At 54.7% G+C, this 22047-nt stretch overlaps 2 protein-coding genes across 2 annotated transcripts; both read left to right on the top strand.

Moving 5' to 3' along the window:
* Positions 1–330: 330 nt before the first annotated feature.
* LOC134057542 (uncharacterized) lies at positions 331–8904 on the top strand. The gene is made up of 5 exons (XM_062514499.1): positions 331–358; positions 1361–2495; positions 2918–2990; positions 3177–5448; positions 5926–8904. The coding sequence occupies exons 1-2, from the start codon at positions 331–333 to the stop codon at positions 2371–2373; spliced, it is 1041 nt and encodes a 346-aa protein (XP_062370483.1). The 3' UTR covers positions 2374–2495; positions 2918–2990; positions 3177–5448; positions 5926–8904.
* A 1156-nt stretch (positions 8905–10060) lies between these two features.
* Positions 10061–12631, top strand: LOC134057543 (zinc finger protein 239-like). Its single transcript, XM_062514500.1, has 3 exons — positions 10061–10517; positions 10872–11012; positions 11199–12631. Exons 2-3 carry the CDS (start codon positions 10931–10933, stop codon positions 12113–12115), a joined length of 999 nt encoding a protein of 332 aa, XP_062370484.1. The 5' UTR covers positions 10061–10517; positions 10872–10930; the 3' UTR covers positions 12116–12631.
* Positions 12632–22047: the final 9416 nt, after the last annotated feature.

Below are 22047 nucleotides of genomic sequence, written 5' to 3'. Positions count from 1 at the left end.
TTGAGGCCTTGTGAAACCAAAGGGCCATGGTGGCACTTCAGAGCCTTGTGGAGCAAACAGGACCCTAGTGACACTGTTGGACTCAGTGGAACCAAGGGGCCATTGTGACACTTTGGGTGTCATGGAATCAATGGTCTGTTTTGACACTGCAGGCCTTAACGAATCACAGAGACTATTGTGGCACTGCAGGTGATGTCTTGGAGTGGCTACCTAGAACACAGGCTAGACAAGGTTAAGGGAATAAAGTCGGTGCTTATTAAAGGCCTTCAACAGATACACCTTGGACAGTGAAAAGCTTCCCAGAGGCTACACCCAAGGTGGATGGTGGTCATGACTTTTTCAGACAGATATAAGTTTGGTCTGTTTGCATATAAGGGGTTAATCCTCCAATTACAGCTTCCGCTAATGAAGTCATATTCCCTCAGTTTGCTCCCCCCTCCCAATTCACTTTTGTTTATTGTATTTGGAACCTGAGGCTGTAGGGTGTCCTTGAGTTTCAGAGGAATCTTTTTGTCTGACCAAAATGTGAAGATAGTTAACTAATACTTTCTATGGAGTTTAGAGTTATGCATTGATGCATAACAGGATTTCAAAAATATAAAGGCTAAAATCTTATGCCATGACAGGCCTCACTGAACCAAGGGGCCACTGTGACACTTTGTGGCCCCATGGAACCAAGGAGTCCATTGTGACGCTACAAGGCCTCATGGAAGCAAGGAACCATTGTGACACTCTGGGGTCTTGTTGTGCTAAGGGGTGATTGTGTCACTGTGTGACACCATTGAATTAAGGAGTCCATGGTGACACTGCAGGGCCCCATGGAACTAAGGATTCATGGAACAGTGCGGACCCCATGGAACCAAAGATCCACTGTGACACAGCAGGGCCTCATGGAATTCTGGAGACCATGATGACACTTTGAGGCCACGTTGAATCAAGGGGCTCTGCAGGGCCTCGTGGAACCAAGGAGACCATTCTGCCATTGTGAGTCCCCACAGAACCAAGGGTCCATTGTGACACTGCATCACCAAGGAGACCCCTGTGACACTGCAAGGCCTCATGGGAACAAGGGACCTTGCAGTCCCTTGTATATCTGCAGAGGGATTTGTCTCCTCTACAACGCATGTGGGGGAGACACCTGGCTGAGGGCTCCACATCCTCCTGCCTTAATTTTCTTTGCATTTCTCATTGTTCTTTCAAAATACCCAAACCCAGGGTGAAGATGTTGAGCTAAGACAACGATGGCAACATGGGGGGGGATCTTCCAGGGGATGTGGGGGGTGCTGTGTTCAAGAGGGTTGAGGGTTCCTGGGAGGGATTTGGGGGTCGCTCAGGGTCTTGGATATTCTAGGCTGAGCAGTTCTAATTGCTTTGGGAAACTCTGGCAGAGGTTCTGGGGCAGTTGATCAAGGATCCCCTGCCCAGGAACTGTCCACATATCCCCTGTACCAGTTTTGGGTTTCTCCTGTCCTGGATCCCCCTCTCCTCGCTGTCATTCTCCTTGCCCCCTGCTCATTCTCATGTTACCTCGCTCCTGGTCCCACCCTGCTCCCATCCCAGTCTGGATCCCACTCTTGGTCTCATTCCCTGTCCCGTATTCTCTGTCTGGTTGTCATTCTCATAATCCCGGTCCCATATTCCCTGTCCTGTTCCCGTTCTCATATTCCCAGTCCTCATGCTGGTCCCGCATTTCCATTTCCATATTTCCTGTCCCATTTCCGTATTTCCATTCCCAGCCCTATTTCTAATCCCGGTCCCATCTTTCTAATCCCTATCCCATATTCTCTCTCCAGTTGCTGTATCTGTATTCCCTGTCCTGTTCCCACATTTCCATTCCCAGTTCGTGTCCTGTATTCCCCGTCCCAGTCCTGTATTCTTGTTTCTGTTCCTGGTTCCCGTTCCCATTCCCTGTCCCCATTCCCTGTTCCCTCTCACCAGGCCCCGCCGCCATCGCTCCGGCCCCCCCGCGGCCCACACGTGACCAGGGAGAACCCCGCGCTGCTTCCGCCCACCAATCACAGCGCGCGATCGCTCCTGGATTTGCATAACCACGCTTTCGGTCCTGACCCCGCCCACCGCCGGCTGAAGCCGCGTCCGGGCGCTGTTTATTCCCAGTTCCGTCCCAGTGCTCCCAGTAAGAGCGGTCCTAGCACGGAAAGCGCTCCCAATTCCTTCCGGGTTCTCTCAGGATCGCTTCGAGTGCTCCCAGTATTGGTTCCAGCACTGTGCAGGGCACGGCCACTTTGGAACCCCCCAGGGCAGAGCACGGCTGCTTTTCAGTGTCGGCACCGACCTGGGCCGGGCTGGGAGCGGAGGAGGGGGAGGAAGGAAAGAGGAGCGGGAAGAACAAGAAGGGGAAAGTCAGGAACATGAGGAAGAGGAGCTGCAAGAGAAAGAGCAGCAGCAGAACCAACCACTCGGCTCCCCCGCCCGCCCGCTCAGGCTGCAGTTCCCCCAACTCTGGCAGCATCACCCTGCCCCCCCGGAACCCACAGGTGAGCAGGAAGGGGAACCTCGCCCCAAAACCAGCGGGGGCGTCTCTGGAAGGTTTTCTTTTTGAGGGGCCAGGGTACGTTTGGATCTTGAAGGACCCCGAAGCTCAGCCGGAAATGCCCCGGGAGGGATCTTGGCAGGTCCCACGTGGTGATCACCCAGTACTGGTGGGCAGAGGGCCAGTATGGGGTTTGGGGATCCCCAGGAGAGCCGTGGGGGAATGCGGGAGCCCCGGAGAGGGGAGAGCGCAGAGGGGCATTCCCAGAGCCAGGGAACCCCCGGCAGCCTGGAGGAGTGCAAGAGGTTGGTGATGAGCAGCCCCAGGCTCTCTGAGGTTGAAAGGGGTGATGACATCTCCAGCTACCCTTGGCCCGCAGGAACATCAAAACCAATGTGCTCAGCCCTTGTTTTTCCCCAAAACCAGGATTTCCCATTCCCAAATCATGGTCAGATGGAGGAGGAGGCCGTGAGGAAGATGGCCCAGAAGCCCTATGCAGGTGAGGGGGAAGTCCCTGCCCCCTTCCCCCTCTGTCCTGCTCCATCTCCCAGCCCAGCACGGCCCCCGGCTGCAGGACAGCCCCGCTGCCGACACCGTCCTGCCGGGGACATGCTGGGGGGATCTCCTTCCCCCTCCCTCTGGAACAGAGGCAAATCCCATCCTCTCCTTGTCCTTCCTCCCCCAGACAAGGAGCTGAGGATGGAGACCAGGGAGGACAAATCCCCACAGCTGAACCTTATGGAAAAGGCATTTTAAACCAGCTCCATGGTGCAGGAATCCAAGGAGGAGGAAAAGCCCCAGAGATCCCTCATGAGGGGTTACAAATGCAGATCACGGTGATCCAAAGCAGAAAGACCCACTCCGGGCCAGGGAGGTGGCCAGAGATGCTGCTGGAGCTTAGAGCTGAGAGTCCATGAGCAGCTTCATGATGGGGAGAAGCCCCACAAGTGCTCAGAATGTGGGAAGAGCTTCAGCAAGTGATCCTACCTGATCCAACACTGGAGAATCCACATGAGGGAACAGCCCTATGAGTGTGGGGAGTGTGGGAAGGGCTTCAAGACAAGCTCTGACCTGACTGCCCACCAGATGAGCCACACAAAGCAGAGGCGTGCCGATTGTGAGGAATGCAGGAAGACATTTAAGACTAGCTCCAGTCTCCTCAGGCATCAGCAGATTCAGAGGAGAGGCCCTTCCACTGACCCAACAATGGGAATGGCTTCAACCAAAACTCCACTGTCGTCACTCACCAGCGCATATATACTAGGACGAGGCCCTACGAGTGTCCCAAATGTGTGAAGTCCTGTTCCAGAAGCTCTCACTTTACCCTACACCAATGAAGGCACCACTAAGGGAAGCCCTGCAAATCAAGTGCAGGAAGAGCTTCATGTGCTGCTCCAGCTCCATCCCCCGTGGCAGGATCTGTGCTGGATGTTCCTGTGGCCCCCAGTGGGCAGAGCATTGCTGGTCCATGGTGCCCGTGATCTATGTTAGAAATACACCTGGCTGGGTGGCTCCACATCCTCCTGGCTCCCCATGGGCACCTGGACATATCCACAGATCAACATCAGAAATCCATTGTGAAGAGCACGTTTGTCGACTTCTGACCCGAGAAAAATCTCACTCTTTGCATCTTCTGGTGGTATCAAGCAACACTGAATGGCCTTGGAGGTCTTCTCCAATAGAAATCCATCATTTTAATCCTTTCTGGCTCATGGGCATCTTCCACAGCCAAATGGGAACATACTGGGGCAAACCCCACAATTTTGGAGATGGTGGGGTGGAAACCCCTTCAAAAAGGGTTCTTCCCACCCAGCCAAGCATGTGGATGCTTTGCCAGCAGGGACACATAAATTCTTTTGTTTTGGCCTTGAAACAAAAAGGTTTCTGTTCATTCCTTTGAAAGCCCTGTAACTGGGGTTAAAAATAACGACAAGGAACTAAGACATGGGTGGGGCCATGGGGGGAGATGGATGAGGATGTGAGGAACATGGATGGGGACATTGCGAAGTGCTGTCCAATGCAGGTACTGCCACCACATCCCCACTATCACCACCACAGTGCACCAGCCAGATGTCATCACCCAGCAGGGCAGGAGGTGGAACTTGTTCGGCTGTTGACAAGTGGCCCGGAGGTGAGTGACAGTCACCAGGGCGTCCTAGGGACTCCACGCTCAGAGGACCCCAATGGCCCAAGGTACAGCACAAGGGTCAGTGCCACCCACAGTGTCATGTGGCCCCATGCTACATGTCACCAGGGGTGTCCTGGTGACATTGTCCCCCTGCTATCTGTCCTGGTGGCATCATGTCCTTTCCCCTCTGTATGTCCAAATTCCCTACCATATCTTCCTCTCGCCTTCCATGTGTCCCCTGCCCCCAGTGGGGCCAAAAACCATGAGGTCCTGGGCTGTCTGAGGGGACCCATCCTGTAGTGTCCCTGTGTCCCTCAATGTGTGCCCATGTCCCTCAGGATGTCCCCATGGCTGCTTCTGGCACGGAGCATCTGCACTCACCCTGGCACAGGTAGGAAAACACTGTAACACCCCATGACATCCTTGTCCTCTGATTTTAGGTCCTTCTCCCCTCCATTTTCAGTCCTTTTCCCCTTTTTTGGGTTCAGTGCCCCCTATTTTGAGTCTTTTCTGTGCTTGTTTGGATTCTTTCCATCCTTTACCCCAATTTTATGCACCCTCGCCTTCACTTTGGCACATTTTTGGGTGCATCCCTCCCTTCCAACCCCCTCCGCACCTTTTAGGCGCCCCTCACTCCCCTACACCCCAACTCCCTTCCCCACAGACATCTCCCCAGCTGTGTCCCCAACTGTCCCCCTATGCCACATGGACTCAGTGCTCACCATCCTGGATACCCTTGAGTCCCCGGCCTGGGACTGTGGATTTCCTCTTCCAAGAGATTCAGAGCTGGACCGGCTGCCAGGGGATGCCGATGGCACCAGAGCTCAGGGTGGGTGGCCTGGTGAGGTTGGTGGGAGGGGGTTTGGGGTCATCTTGGGACTGACCAGGGGCTTGTCCACTCTGCAGTGAGAAGCAGCCCTGGCCAGGGAGTCTGGGATGGATGGGGGCAGGAGAGATTGGACACTGGTGGACACTTGATGGACACCTGAGTCATGGATCCCAGCTTGACACTTGTCTGGATAGCTCTTGGCCCTGCAGCCCCCCAGCCTAGGCAGCTCCGAGCCCAGATAACCACCAGCCTTGATACACACCTTGGGTGTGTATCACCTAACTGGCCCACCAGCCCATCCCAGTAGCCCCAACCCCAAAACCCCCCAAAACAAACCCAATTCCAGAACATCAATTCTGGATGCTCCCTGCAGAGTGAGGGGGAAACTGAGGCACGGGATGAGGTGATGGGAGGAGACTTTGAGACTCACCCTGGAGACCCCAAAACGAGCACCCACCCCCCAAATTGTCACTGCAGCATCTCAGGCCCCCCAGCTGTCACACTGGGGCGACTCCAGGAGCCACTGCAACCCCAGGCCCCTCGAGGGGTGACCTGTGGTGTCCCTCTGGTGTCACTGGCGAGTCCCCAGCAGAAGCAACATCACCTCCTCAGCAGGAGGAAGACGAGAAGGAGGTGAGGATGTGACTGAAACTCCTGCCCGTTCACATGGGGAGGTCGCCACACGAACGGGGGCCAAGCACAGGTGGAGCAGCGGAGGTACCATGGGGACTGGGGGGGGACATGGGGACAGTCCCCAAGGTCCCCTCAGGGGATGCTGTGGTGGGGGCGGGGGGGAGGGGGTGCAGGGTGGAGCAGCATCTTCAGGGGGATGTGGGGAGATGGAAATGGCTGGGAGTGACCCCAGAAATGTTTTCACCACCTCCTCCTGTAACATGTGGGCCGCCCCCTTCTTTGGGGTGCTGGTAACAAATTGGCAGATGGCGGTGACAAAAAGCGCAGGTGCCACCTCGGGGATTGCACAGAGAGAGGGTCCTGCAGCATGACCAAGACCCCCCTGACTGAGGGGCACCCCAGGGTGACAAAGGGGGGGGGGGTCAGGGGTGTCCCCAAGGTGTGAGGGGAGCAGGTTTTATGGGGAAGTGTGGTTGGGGCGCAACAGAAATGCGTCCAGTCCTGCCGGTGTCCGGAGCACGAGGGGGACATGGCACCTGTTACCCTGTCACTGTGTCCCCCTGTCTCCCATCATCCACTGTACCCCACTGTCCCTTTTGCTGGGCAGCAAGGGGTGGTGGCACTCCTGGATGGGTGTCCAGGTGGATCTGCACTCACCTGCTATGGACAGAGTTGTCAAACGTGATGTGGGGACACTGGGTTGCACTGTCATTGGCATTTCACTGTCATTGTCACCATCACTGTCAGTGCCACTGCCATTTGTCACTGTTATTGTCACTGTCACTGTCCTTAGCACTGTCACTGTCACCATCACCATCACTGTCATAGCACTCACTGGCTGCTCCCCAGGGTCCGCAGAGGTACTGGGGAACAGCCAGGGGACAGATGGATAGATGTGGGACAGAAGGACATGAGTGAGACACCAGGAGAGACATAAGGCACACAAAAGGGACATGAGAAGATACCAGAAGGACACTCAGGGGACACTGGGACACTTGCGGACACTCACAATATCACTGAAGGTGTAGCAGTCGGGGATTTTCTGTTTTAGTAGCGTTTGGATGTTGATGGCCTTGAGCTGGAACTCCATGATGACACTGATCAGCCTGAGGGGACAAAAAACACTACAAGAGGCCTCAAAATCACTAAAAAATAAAATAGGAAAAAATCCACCTCAAAATCCCAAAGAAACCAATGCAAAAGGGAAAACTCCGCCGCAAAAAATCCCCAAAAAAGAGAACAAATCTGCCCATAAATCCCCAAAAAACCCTGTGAGTTCCCCAAGTTCAAAAAAAAACCTGGAAAAGGAAAAATTTGACCCCAAAAATCCCCCAGAAATTAAAATTCCACCCCAAAATCCTAAAAAAAAAAAAAGGAAAATTTCCACCCCAAAATCTCAAAAAATCCAATGCTAATGGAAAATTCCACCTGAAATCCCCAAAAACCTCAGGAGTTCCCAAAATAACAAAAAAAAAAAAAAACATTCTAGAAAAGGAAAAATTCTGCACCAAAATCCCCCAGAAAACATCAGGAAAGGGAAAACTTGGCCACAAAATCCCCAAAAATTACCCTGGGAAAGGGAAAATTTCATCCCATAATCCCACACAGGAATTCGGAAAAAGGGGTCGCAAATCCAACACTTGGATTTTAGGGATGGGAAACTTCCCTGGGTGGGACTTGTGGGATTTACCTGTGGAATTGGAGGGTGAAATTGCTGTCAGTGCAATCCAGCACCAGCAGCTGGGGGTCTCCAGGGTACACCCCCAGGCACTCTGTGGGCTTGGGACTGGGGTCAGGGAATGCTGAGAGCCCAGAAACCCTGGGACTTCCCAAATCCTGAATCACATATACTCCAGGACCATCCCAAACCTTGCACCTCAAACCCAAACCCCAAACCCCAAACCAAAACCCTACTCCTAAACCTCTTGGGACCATCCCAAATGCCTTTAGAGTATCCCAAATCTCAAATCCCAACCCTAACTCTAAAACCCAAACCCCAAGTGTCCCCACCAGTGATGACGCTGGAGGCAATGTCGAAGGTGTCATTACCAGGGTCAATGTCCCCTGTGCGGAAGAAGTGCTGTGCCTGGTGCCATCTCTGGTGACACCTGCAGTGCCAGCATAGGGGTAGTGGCCCAGGGTCTTGTTGAGGACAGCCAGGTACTGTGGGGACAGGGAAACAGTGCTGGGGATAGCACTGGGGCACCTCAGCGTCCTCAAATCACACCAGTGTCCCAAATCACCTCCATAGGCTGAGGTCCTTCATGTCCCCAGATGACCACTGTGTCCCCAACTCTTCTAACCCCTTTCGGTGTCCGTGTGCCACCTTCTTGAGGACAAAGGCATGGGGTGGGAGGTGCTGGCCTGGCACAGCCCTCGGGATGCCCAGTCCCCCTTGTCACTCCCACACCTGTGCATGTCCCTGTGCCAGGGCTGGCATTAACGGTAGCACCGGGCCAGGCACTGGCACAGACACCAACCAAAACGGCTTGCAACCAGCAGGGCCACCCATGGGGTGGGCACGGAGCCACCCCAGCCTGGCCCCACGCCTGGCCTGTCACTGCCATGCCCACCAGCATTGCCACACCATAGACTAATGTGTCCCCTGGCACTGCCGTGCTCGTGGTGGCATCTCCACGGGCATTCCAGCACCTGCGGCGGCACTTCCATGGCCATGTGTGCCTTGGTATCACCACACCCCTGGTGGCACCTCTATGACCACCTCATCCTGACACCCCTGATCACCACCCCCTGTGGATGACAGGGACACTGTGAGCACCTGCACCCTGTTCTGTCCCTTCAGTTACCCCCTTGTAGACATCTCTGCTGCCAGTGGCACAGGTGCCACCTGATGCCACCGTGTGGGACTTGTCCCAGTTATCGCTGATGGATAGACACCTGGTGCCACTGGGCAGGGATGATGTCCCCAGGGCTTGTGGCAGAGCAGGACCCACACTGGGAAGGCCACATCCGAGGCCACCAAACTGTACCCAGCAGGCAGGAGGGACACCGGTGAGAACATGGTGGTGCCGCAGGGGGGGTGGCAGGTGACGTGTGGGGCACATGTGGGCACAGGAACTCATGCATCACGGGCTGGGGCAGGTACCATGCTCCAAAATCATGTCCCCTGTCCCTGTGTCCTGTTCCGTGTCCTGTGCCATGCTCAAGGTCATGTCCTGTGTCCTATACCACACCCTGCACCCTGTGTCATGTCCTATATGCCCCATGTCCCATGTTTCATGTCTTTAGTCCCATGTCCCATGAAACCCTTCACGCTGTGCCCCAGTCATGCCCAGGGCCCTACACCAAGCCCAATCTTGGCATCATGGCCCTGGGAACTGGGACTGGCACTGGGGCTGGAAGCCACCTGGGACAATGCCTGGCATCATGACACAGCAGCTGGAAACGTGGTGGGGACTGGGACTAGACAATGGACACCGGGTCTGGGGCTGGGCACTGGAACTGGACACCAAACCAGGATCTATCTTAAGCCCCCATACTGGTCTGGCAGCACTGAGGTTACTGGGGATACTGGGAGCTACTGGAGGGGTACTGTGGGTGCTGACTGCTTCCCCCCCAGAACACGACGAGAGGAACCCCCGGGGCGGGGGGGGGGGGGGGGGGGGGGGGGGGGAGGTGGGGGGCAGGAGCCCCGAAAATGAGACACGCGAGCTCCCAGTTCAGCAAGGTCACGGTGCGACAGCCCAGTCCCTGGCTCCTCCCCTGTCCCTGTCCCCTCCTCGGTCCCCAGGGCATGACACGGGGCTGTCCCTATCCCAGTCCCTGTCCCCATTCCCGGTCCTGTATTCCCGGTCCCTGTCCCCATTCCCTGTTTCCATTCTCGGTCCCTGTCCCCATTCCAGTCCCCATTCCAGTCCCCGTTCCCAGTCCCGTTCCCGCTCCCGCTCCCATTCCCGTTCCCTCTCACCGCACGCCGCCGCCATCGCTCTGCCCACCGCTCCCGCCCTCACGTGACCAGGGAGAACCCCGCGCTGCTTCCGCACACCAATCACAGCGCGCGATCGCTCCTAGATTTGCATAACCACGCCCTCTGCTCCGACACCGCCCACCACCGGCTGTAGCCGGGTCTAGGCGCAGTTTGCTCCCAGTTCCCTCCCAGTGCTCCCAGTAAGAGCGGTACTGGCAGGGAGAGCGCTCCCAGTTGCTTCTAGGTGCTGTCAGGATCGTTACCAGTGCTCCCAGTATCACTTCCCAGTGCCGCGCGGGGCGCAACCGCTTTGCAATCCCCCAGGGCGGAGCGCGGCTGCTTTTGCGCGTCGGCACCGGGCCGGGCCGGGCTGGGGGAGGAGGAGCGGAAGGAAGAAGAGTAGTGGAAGGAAGAGCAGCAGCAGAACCGAGCGGCTCACTCGCTCGCCCGCTCTAGGCCGCAGCTTCCCCGACTTCCCCGGCATCACCCCTCCCCCCGGAAGCCGCAGGTGAGCTGGGAGGGGGAGCTCGCCCCAAATCCATCGTGGGGAGGTCTCCTGGAGGTTTCTTTGTGGGGCAGGAGATGTTTGGATCTTGCAGGACCCCGAAGCTCAGCCGGAAATGCCCCGGGAGGGATCTTGGCGGGTCCCACATTGCTATCGCTCGTTCTGGCGGAGAGGGGGCGAGATCGGTTCTGGGGATATCCGGGAGAGCCGTGGGGGAATACGGGAACCCCGGAGCGGGGAGAGCGCAGAGGGGCGATCCCGGAGCCGGGGGACCCCCGGCAGCCTGGAGGGGTGTGGGAGGTTGGTGATAAGCAGCCCCAGGCTCTCTGAGGCTGAAAGGGGCACTGGCTTGTCCAGCTGAACTTGGCCCGCAGGAACATAAACCCAACGCGCTCAACCCTTCTTTTCCCCCAAAAATGGATTTCCCATTCCTAAACCTTGGCCCGATGGAGGATGAGGCCGTGAGGAAGAAGAACATGCCCCCGGAGCCCCAGGCAGGTGAGGAGGAAGTCCCTGCCCCTTTCACCCTCTGTCCTGCTCCATCTCCCAGCCCAGCACGGCCCCCGGCTGCAGGACAGCCCCGCTGCCGACGCCGTCCTGCCAGGGACGTGCTGGGGGGATCTCCTTCCCCCTCCCTCTGGAACAGAGGCAAATCCCATCTTCTCCTTGTCCTTCCCCCTCTAGACAAGGAGCTGAGGATGGAGACCAGGGAGGACAAATCCCTGCAGCAGAACCTTGTGGAAGAGGCTGTTTGGAGCAGCTCCATTGCACAGGAAACCAGCGAGGAGGAAAAGCCCGGGAGATCCCACATGAGGATGGGCTGCAAACACAGTTCTTGGGTATCCGAGGAGGAGAACCAGGGCCAAAGAACCGGACAGAGCTGCAGCCAGAGCTCAGAGCTGGGGTTCCATGAGCATCTTCATGATGCGGATAAGCCCCACAAGTGTTCAAATTGTGGGAAGAGCTTCAGCAAGAGATCCTCCCTGATCTGGCACTGGAGAATCCACATGGGGGAACGGCCCTATGAGTGTGGGGAGTGTGGAAAGAGCTTCAGTACGAGATTCAAACTGATCCGCCACCAGATGATCCACACTGGGGAGAGGCCCTATGAATGTGACATACGCAGGAAGAGGTTTCAGACCAGCTCCAATCTCGTCATGCATCAGCGGATTCACACAGAAGAGAGGCCCTTCCGCTGCCCTGACTGTGGGAAGGGCTTCAAATACAACTCCCGCCTTGTCTCCCACAGGCGCATCCACACTGGGGAGATGCCCTATGAGTGTGGGCAGTGTGGGAAGTGCTTCAGGACAAGCTCTGAACTGATTGTCCACCAAAGGATCCACACAGGGGAACAGCCCTATGAGTGTGATAAATGCAGCAAGAGGTTTCTGACCAGCTCCAGTCTCCTCCTGCACCAGCGCATTCACATAGAGGAGAGGCCCTTCTGCTGCCCCGACTACGGGAAGGGCTTCAGGCACAACTCCAACCTCGTCACCCACCGGCGCATCCACACTGGGGAGAGGCCCTATGAGTGTTCTGAGTGTGGGAAGAGCTTTTCACAGAGCTCTCACCTGACCAAACACCAATGGAGGCACCACTAAGGGAAGCCCTGCAAATCAAGTGCAGGAAGAGCTTCATGTGCTGCTCCAGCTCCATTCTCCATGGCAGGATCTGTGCTGGATGATGCCGAGTGACCCCTGGTGGGCAGAGCCCCGGTGATCCATGTCAGGAAGACACCTGGCTGGGCGGCTCTTCATCCTCCTGGCTTCCCTTGAGCACCTGGACATATCCACAGATCAACATCAGAAATCCATTGTGAAGAGCACGTTTGTCGACTTCTGACCCGAGAAAAATCTCACTCTTTGCATCTTCTGGTGGCATCAAGCAACACTGAATGGCCTTGGAGGTCTTCTCCAATAGAAATCCATCATTTTAATCCTTTCTGGCTCATGGGCATCTTCCACAGCCAAATGGGAACATATTGGGGCAAACCCCGCAATTTTGGAGATGGTGGGGTGGAAACCCCTTCAAAAAGGGTTCTTCCCACCCAGCCAAGCATGTGGATGCTTTGCCAGCAGGGACACATAAATTCTTTTGTTTTGGCCTTGAAACAAAAAGGTTTCTGTTCATTCCTTTGAAAGCCCTGTAACTGGGGTGTCCTGGTTTGAAGGACAGGTGTTTGCCAAGGAAAGCAGAAGCTTCCCCTTGGACTGAAAGAAAATATGATTCTTCCGATTATTATAATTTCGGAATTAAGAGAGCTCTCAGGCAAAGATATGGGGGTAGGAATAACAGTTCTTTACTAGTATATTTAACAAGACAAACAAGAACAACAACAGCTATGAAATTACCCACAAACAGAACAGTAACTCAGTCCCAGTGTTTTTTGGCTGCAGGCACCTTTTCCCTGAGCTGCAGTTCCCGGTGCTGGGGGCGGGTGGCTCCCGCAGAGCTGCAGGAGGGCTGGGGGTGATGGCAGAGCTGTCCCAGGGGGAGAGAGAGATGGAGAGAGAGCTCTCCGCTCACGGTGTCGGTCCCGGTGCTCAGTAGAGTGCTGGATGGTGGTAGTTTACAGCGAGAAGACAGCCGGGCAGGGTCCGATGGTGGTTTCCCGACGCTGGGATGGGACACAGACGGCGATCGTCCTTCTCGTCCGAACTCCGCGGGAGAAATGGGCCGAGGCCCAGCCTTCCTCTTCCTCTTCTGGCTGTTTGAATCTCGCGGGGCTTGCTTCTTCCCTCCCGTCCCCTCCCCCTTGTCACCAGGGCCCAGTCAACAGGTATCTTAGCATGACAATGGGGAAAATTCCACAGAGGGAAAAAAAAAAAAGAAAGAACTAACCCTCAACATTATCCACCCCGAATTTTCCCCTACCATCATGCCAAATCAAATTAAAAACCTTCAAATTATAGACATCCATACAGTTACAGATACAGGCACAGTATTGTAGGTAGTTCACCCTAAAACAATGTCTCCTTGGGGTATGCATCTGGTCTTTCCATCCCTTTGCATGATCCACCAGGTACACCCTGGCCCTTGAGCAAAAACCACCCCCTGAATTGGATTGTCTTTGCTGGAGGCAGGGTTCACCCAAACAGTTTTTCCTAGCATACCTCTCATATGCACCACTGGAACCTTGTCCCCATCTGGTGTTCTCAAGGGCTCAGACTGGGCAGGGCCTGCTCGATTAGTGGAACCTCGGGTGTTCACTAACCATGTGGCCTTTGGTAGATTAATCTCTCAGTTTTTGAAAGTCCCCCCGCCCAGTGCCTTCAAGGTGGTTTTAAGCAGCCCATTGCACCGTTCCACTTTCCCAGCCGCTGGTGCGTGATAAGGAATGTGGTACACCCACTCGATGCCGTGTTCTCTGGCCCAGGTGCTTATGAGGCTGTTCTTGAAATGAGTCCCATTGTCTGACTCAATTCTCTCAGGGGTACCATGTCTCCAAAGGACTTGTTTTTCCAGGCCCAGGATGGTGTTGCGGGCAGTGGCATGAGGCACAGGGTAGGTCTCCAACCATCCAGTGGTGGCTTCTACCATGGTCAGCACGTAACACTTGCCTTGGCGTGTCTGAGGCAGTGTGATGTAGTCAATCTGCCAGGCCTCCCCATACTTATATTTGGACCACCGCCCCCCATACCAGAGGGGCTTCACTCGCTTGGCTTGCTTGATGGCAGCACACATCTCATAGTCATGGATAACCTGGGAAATACTGTCCATGGTGAGATCCACCCCTCTATCTCATACCCACTTATAGGTAGCATCTCTGCCTTGGTGACCTGAGGCATCGTGGGCCCATCGAGCCAGGAACAACTCTCCTTTGTGTTGCCAGTCTAAGTCTATCTGTGACACCTCTATCCTTGCAGCCTGATCTGCCTGCTCGTTGTGTCAGTGCTCCACATTAGCCCGACTCTTGGGGACATGGGCATCTACATGATGGACCTTTACGGGTAGCTTCTCTACCCGACTGGCAATGTCTTTCCACTCATCAGCAGCCCAGATTGGCTTTCCCCTACGTTGCCAGTTAGCTTTTTTCCATCTTTCCAGCCAGCCCCACAGAGCATTGGCTACCATCCATGAATCAGTGTAAAGGTAAAGCTTTGGCCACTTCTCTCTTTCAGCAATGTCCAGGGCCAGCTGAACAGCTTTGAGTTCAGCAAGTTGACTTGATCCACCTTCTCCTTCAGTAGCTTGTGCAACCTGTCGTGTGCGGCTCCATACGGCTGCTTTCCACTTCCGGTTCATCCCCACGATGCGACAGGAACCGTCAGTGAAAAGAGCGTAGCGAGTTTCATCTGCTGGCAGTTGGTTGTATGGCGGGGCTTCATCAGCCCGGGTCACTTGTTCTTGCTCCTCTTCATCGGCAAGACCAAAATTTTCACCTTCTGGCCAGTTTGTAATTATTTCCAAAATCCCAGGGCGATTTGGGTTTCCGATACGGGCGCGCTGTGTGATGAGGGCAATCCACTTGCTCCATGTGGCATCGGTGGCGTGGTGGGTAGAGGGGACCTTCCCTTTAAACATCCACCCCAGCACTGGTAGTCGGGGTGCCAGGAGGAGCTGTGCTTCTGTGCCAATCACTTCTGAGGCAGCTTGAACTCCTTCATAAGCAGCCAAGATCTCATTCTCTGTTGGGGTGTAGTTGGCTTCAGATCCTCTGTAACTTCGACTCCAGAATCCCAGAGGTCGGCCTCGGGTCTCACCAGGTACCTTCTGCCAAAGGCTCCAGGACAAGCCCTTGTTCCCGGCTGCAGAGTAGAGCACATTCTTCACCTCTGGTCCCGTCCTGACTGGGCCGAGGGCTACAGCATGAGCGATCTCCTGCTTGATCTGGGCAAAGGCTTGCTGCTGCTCAGGGCCCCAGTGGAATTCGTTCTTCTTCCGGGTGACCAGGTAGAGAGGGCTCACGATCTGGCTGTACTCAGGAATGTGCATTCTCCAAAAGCCTATGGCACCTAGGAAAGCTTGTGTTTCCTTCTTGTTGGTTGGTGGAGACATCGCGGTGATCTTATTGATGACCTCAGTGGGGATTTGGCGCCGCCCGTCTTGCCACTTTACTCCCAGGAACTGGATCTCTCGGGCAGGACCTTTGACTTTGCTCCTCTTGATGGCAAAACCGGCTCCCAGCAGAATCTGGATGATCTTTTCTCCTTTCTCAAATAATTCCATTGCCGTGTTCCCCCACACAATGATGTCATCAATGTATTGCAGATGTTCTGGAGCTTCACCCTTTTCCAGTGCAGCCTGGATCAGTCCATGGCAGATGGTGGGGCTGTGTTTCCACCCCTGGGGCAGTCGGTTCCAGGTGTACTGCACGCCCCTCCAGGTGAAAGCAAACTGAGGCCTGCACTCTGCTGCCAGAGGAATGGAGAAAAATGCATTGGCAATGTCAATGGTGGCGTACCACTTTGCTGCCTTGGACTCCAGCGCGTACTGGAGTTCCAGCATGTCCGGCACGGCAGCGCTCAGCGGTGGAGTCACTTCATTCAATGCACGATAGTCCACAGTCAATCTCCATTCTCCATCAGACTTGCGCACAGGCCAGATGGGGCTGTTGAAGGGTGAGTGGGTTCTGCTGACCACCCCTTGGCCCTCCAGCTCACGGATCATCTTGTGGATGGGGATCACGGCATCTCGATTTTTCCTGTACTGCCGGTGGTGCACTGTGGAGGTGGCAATTGGCACTTGCTGCTCCTTCACCTTCAGGAGTCCCACTACAGATGGGTTCTCTGACAGTCCAAGCAAGGTGTTCAATTGCTTAATGTTTTCTGCCTCTACAGCAGCTATTCCAAAAGCCCACCTGAGTCCCTTTGGGTCTTTGTAATAGCCATTCCTCAGGAAGTCTATGCCTAGAATACACGGTGCCTCTGGGCCAGTCACAATTGGATGTTTCTGCCACTCTTTCCCAGTCAGGCTCACCTCAGCCTCCAGCAAAGTCAATTCCTGTGATCCCCCTGTCACCCCAGCAATAGAAACAGGCTCTTCCCCCACATGTTCTGATGGTATTAGGGTGACCTGTGAACCAGTATCAACTAAGGCCCTATGTTTTTGTGGCTCTGATGTGCCAGGCCATCGGATCCACACCGTCCAAAAGACCCAGTTTTCCCGTGCCTCTCCCTGGCTAGAGGCAGGGCCCCTCTAGCACTGGTTATTATTTCCTTCCTGGGCATACATGTTGGAGGTTCCCTCAAGGGGATCTGACAAATCATCCTCCCTTTTGTAATACCCTGCATCTTGGTTATGGGAAGTTGAGGCTACCTTCACTTTAGTGGAGCTCCTTTGGTTAGTGTTTCCCTCCTTGAGTTGACGCACCCGTGCTGCCAGGGCAGAAGTGGGTTTCCCATCCCACCTCCTCATGTCTTCCCCATGGTCACGCAGAAAGAACCACAGGTCAGCTCGTGGGGTGTATCCTCTCTCCTTAGCTGGGGGACGTTGGGCTCTAACTCTGGGATCTGTGACTCGCACTGGTGCTGCATTGACCTTCCTCATCTCCTCCCTCACCCCTCTTATCTCCTCCTTGAACTCCTATCTGAGTTCCCTAATCACGGCAGAGACCTGAGCCTGCATTGGGCCATTCATTATACTCTCAAAATTTCTGAGCTTATCGGCAACAGAACCCACTGTCTCGTGGTTGGTGTCAGCATTAATGGCTGCAATGAATGTGGTGTATTGAGATGGCCCCAGGTGTGCCAGATTCCACAACATCTGCCCTGTGCACCTGACCTTGTCGGGGTCATTGTCATTGTCCACCCGTCCCAAAGAGTACTTCCAGTATTGCTACTTCTCTCAGCTGTTGGATCCCCTCCTCAGCGGTTTTCCAGCACATTCTATGGTGGTGCTCCTGCATTCTCTCTCTATGGACAAACCTCTCTCTTACACTCATTAAAAGCCGCTCCCAGAGGGAAAGGGGGCCTCGTTCCCTTACGAATATGTGATCCACACCTGAGTCTTGGGTTAGGGGTCCCAAATTCCTTGCCTCAGTACCATCCAGCTGCACACCTGTACCCATAAGGTCCCAGACCCGCAGTAACCACGTTGTAAAAGCCTCACGGCCCCTTCGTACAACATCCTTACGGAGATTACGGAGACTCTCGTATGACAGGGACTCTGTGACGATCTCAACCTCTGGCTCCCCTGCTGGTTGTGAGGGCCCTGCTTTCTGATCATTATTATCTAGGTGCTTTGTTTTCACCTTAGACTTTCTAGTTTCCACGGGGGCAACTGCTGCTGGCTGTGAGTGCCCTTGCAGTTCAGCTGGAGCCTGGAGAGATGTAACATTTGTGGGTTCCACTGCTGCACCATCAGGTTCTCCCTCTTTAAGGCAGAGGGAGAGTTTCTCAAGAGCTGGGGAAAGGTACTCCTTCAGCATTTGGCCCATCTCCTTCACTAGAAACCCCACCCACTCTGGATGGTTCCTTTCTGAGGTGAGCTCTGGGGCAGAATCAGGCTCAGGGGCAACATCCTTAGTCTCTGGGGCAGAATCCTTAGTCTCTGGGGCAGAATCCTTAGTCTCTGGGGCAGGGGCAGAGTCAGGCTCTGGGACAGAATCCTTAGTCTCTGGGGGAGAATCCTTAGTCTCTGGGGCAGGGGCAGGGTCAGGCTCTGGGGCAGAGTCCTTAGTCTCTGGGGCAGAGCCAGGCTCTGGGGCAGGGCCAGGCTCTGGGGCAGGATCCCTATTCCTTGGGGGACGTATCAGGGTTGTCATCCAAGTCAATCTCCCCTCATCTCGGAATGTTAAATAGAACAGGTTTACAAGGCCTATTAGCAATGTCAGCCACTGTATGATATCATTACTGCTTAGAAGAGATTTGAACCCCTCAAAAGCTGGTGGAGCAGACCCAAAAAACTGTGTAAGGTGTTGGGACAAAATTTTCCCTGGTGTCATATCCTCACAGTATGTACCATTATTAAAGTAGCCCCAAAAACATACAGTTAGAGTGTGATAGCTCCGAATCCATGTGCCCACCTTCCAGAGGAAGTTAAAAATCCATGAATTTCTCATGTTATCAGCCCACAAAAGGAACTGGATAATAGTTACAGCAGCCTGAGTTATAGGACCCATGTTCAAGTAAGGGATTGCAAATGGGAGAGATAGAGCTGTGGCCACATGGAGCCCAAACCACGGTAAGCTGGACAACATGATGCCACCTAACACAAAACTGAGGTAACTCAAGAACTGTTATTCCTTTTTCACCCTTTTCTCTCAATGCCCTCGGGCCCCACGTTGGGCGCCAAAATCTGTCCTGGTTTGAAGGACAGGTGTTTGCCAAGGAAAGCAGAAGCTTCCCCTTGGACTGAAAGAAAATATGATTCTTCCGATTATTATAATTTCGGAATTAAGAGAGCTCTCAGGCAAAGATATGGGGGTAGGAATAACAGTTCTTTACTAGTATATTTAACAAGACAAACAAGAACAACAACAGCTATGAAATTACCCACAAACAGAACAGTAACTCAGTCCCAGTGTTTTTTGGCTGCAGGCACCTTTTCCCTGAGCTGCAGTTCCCGGTGCTGGGGGCGGGTGGCTCCCGCAGAGCTGCAGGAGGGCTGGGGGTGATGGCAGAGCTGTCCCAGGGGGAGAGAGAGATGGAGAGAGAGCTCTCCGCTCACGGTGTCGGTCCCGGTGCTCAGTAGAGTGCTGGATGGTGGTAGTTCACAGCGAGAAGACAGCCGGGCAGGGTCCGATGGTGGTTTCCCGACGCTGGGATGGGACACAGACGGCGATCGTCCTTCTCGTCCGAACTCCGCGGGAGAAATGGGCCGAGGCCCAGCCTTCCTCTTCCTCTTCTGGCTGTTTGAATCTCGCAGGGCTTGCTTCTTCCCTCCCGTCCCCTCCCCCTTGTCACCAGGGCCCAGTCAACAGGTATCTTAGCATGACAATGGGGAAAATTCCACAGAGGGAAAAAAAAAATAGAAAGAACTAACCCTCAACATGGGGTTAAAATAAAATGTTGAAGTAAGGCATGGATGGGGACATGTGGCGGACAAGGACATGGGTGAGGTCATGGATGGGGACGTGAGGGGACACAGCCTTTCATGGAGACATAGACATGGATGGGGACACAGACCCAGCTGGGGACATGAAGGTACATGGACATGGGTGGGGACACGAACTGGGACAGCATCAATGCCACCAGCACCTTCATCTCAGCCATGGCAAAGCACTGCCTAATGCAGTTCCTGCCACCACATTCCCACCATCACTGCTGCAGTATCCCAGCTGAATGTCACCATCCACCAGGGCGGGAGGGTTGTCGACAAGTTGTTGTCAGGGCTTGTTCAGTTGGTGACAAGGGGTGTGGAAGCAAGTGACAGCCACCACAGTGTACCAGGGCCACCACCCTCAGGGGAGCCCAACCACCTCTGAGGACAGCGCAAATGTCAGTGCCACCAGCAGTGTCCCATGCAGGGTGTCACCAGTGGTGTCCTAGTGGCAGTGTCCCCACAGGTGTGGCAATGTTGTCCCCTGCTGTGTGTCCTGGTGGCACTGTGTCCCTTCCCCTCCATTTGTCCTCATCCTCCACTGTGGCCATTACCTCTGTGTGTCCCTGTCCCCTTCCATGTGCCCCCATGTCTCCTCCTATGTTCCTGTCCTCCACCCCTGGTGGGGCCTGATCCTCCAAGGTCCCCAGCCCATGTCCTGCAGAGTCTCCCTGTGTCCCTCAGGATGTTTCCGTGGCTGCTCCTGGTGCTGAGTGTCTGCACCCACCCCAGCACACGTAGGGACACGCCATGACAGTTATGACACCCCATGAAACCTTTTCTCCTTGGATTTTGGGTCTTCCCCCCTTATTTTGGATACTTTCTCCCTATTCTGGATACTTTATCCCCTATTTTGTGTCTTTCCCCCTCTTTTGAGTCTTTACCATTTATTTTGTTTCCTTTCCCCTTATTTTGCTTCCCTTCCTCATCTTTTGGATCCTTTCCCCCATTTTCCATCCTTTCCCCTAAATTCAGGCACCTTCTTGCTTCTGGTACGTTTTTGGGTGCCTTCCCCCTCCTCCAATCCTCTCCAACTTCTTAAACCTCCTCAGCCCCCACACAGGTTGCCCCCCAGGCATGTCCGCAGCTGTCCCATGCCACATGGACTGGGTGCTCGCCATCCTCGGCGCCCTTGAGTCTCCAGCCCGGGGCAACTCCCCCGGCACTGCCCCCAACAGCAGCACCCCCAAAACTCTGCCGTCTCGGAGCCGCCGAGCGGGTGCCTGGCCCTCGGCCCTGAACACAGAGCTCTGCCCGGGGGCTCCCGGGGAAAGGCGACGGCGCTCGGCAGAGGCCCCAGCCCGCCCAGCCCGCGGCAATTCCCCCGCATCGGGACAAAATCCTGCCCCGAAGGAGCCACTTGCAACGTCCGTCTGTGGCTCCTCCGTGCCCCGAAGATCCCGGCAGCTGCCCCGCGCTCGCCAGGCGCTACGGCTTCCGCAACCGGGCACAATATTCACTTCATGCAATCTTTGCTATCTCTGCTTACAGGTGCAAAACCAGCTGCTGCTCAGACAGTCCCAGATCAGACTGAAGGGCTCCCACCCAAAATGCTGCATTCCGTTCTGACCCACCATTAAGAAATCCAAGAGCAAAACAGACAGCTCATTACAGAAAACCTTGCAAAATCACATCTGACAACATTTTGGTCCAAAATCGCAAATATGAACAGAAGCTGAGCAAGTCAGCAACGTTAGAAAACAAGCTTTGAGCATTGCGACTACAAGAGCTCAGGCAATGCATTTAATTGGAATCAGGCCTCTCTTTCTGACATGTGAGCAATGCCATCCAATTTCCCAAACCAGGGAAATGGGGGGTCCTGGCAGCTGCCGCTTCACACGCAGCAATGACACAGAATAGGGCAGGGAGAGCAGCTGCCAAACTCCTACCTTCTACTTGCAATTAAGAACTTTTATTCTGATGTCTAATAAAGCAACGATTAATAGTCAAAAAGACTAAAAATACCTGTACTAATTATAACACAACTAAGAATAACTGTACTATTGATAGTAATAATAGAGCTAATAGCGATAATAAGAATTAATCATGGTAATAAAAACCCTACCACACTTATACTAGGTTTGCCAGGCCAGGTTTTGGTATGGGGGGTCTCTAGAAGCACCTTCTGTGAGAGGCTGCTGGAAGCACCTGCTCCTCCATGTCCTGCAGAGTCAACGCCAGCTGGCTCCAGGACGGACCAGCCGCTGGCCAAGGCTGGGCCAGGTAGAAATGGTGGGAACACCTTTGGGAAAACAGACTGAAGAAAAGCAGTTCTCGTGCAGTTGTAACTGTGGCCAGGGAAGAGCAGGGCGAGAACATGAGAGGAACAACTGTGCACACAGCCAGGGCAGGGCAGGAGGAGGGGCAGGAGCTACTGCAGGTGCTGGAGCTGATTGCCCTGAGATTCTGTGGTGCAGTCCCTGGTGAGGCAGCTGGGCCCCTGCAGCCCATGGAGGGCACAGAGTGCAGAGGTGCACCTGCAGCGCCTGGAGGGGTCCATGCCAGAGCAGGGGGACGCCTGAGTGGAGGCTGTGACCCCATGAGAAACCCG

This window comes from Cinclus cinclus, unplaced genomic scaffold (genome assembly GCF_963662255.1).
Source record: "Cinclus cinclus unplaced genomic scaffold, bCinCin1.1 SCAFFOLD_136, whole genome shotgun sequence".
Taxonomy (NCBI): Eukaryota; Metazoa; Chordata; class Aves; order Passeriformes; family Cinclidae; genus Cinclus; species Cinclus cinclus.
The sequence above is the reverse complement of the archived record's forward strand: the minus strand, read 5'-3'. Positions and strand labels throughout refer to the sequence as shown.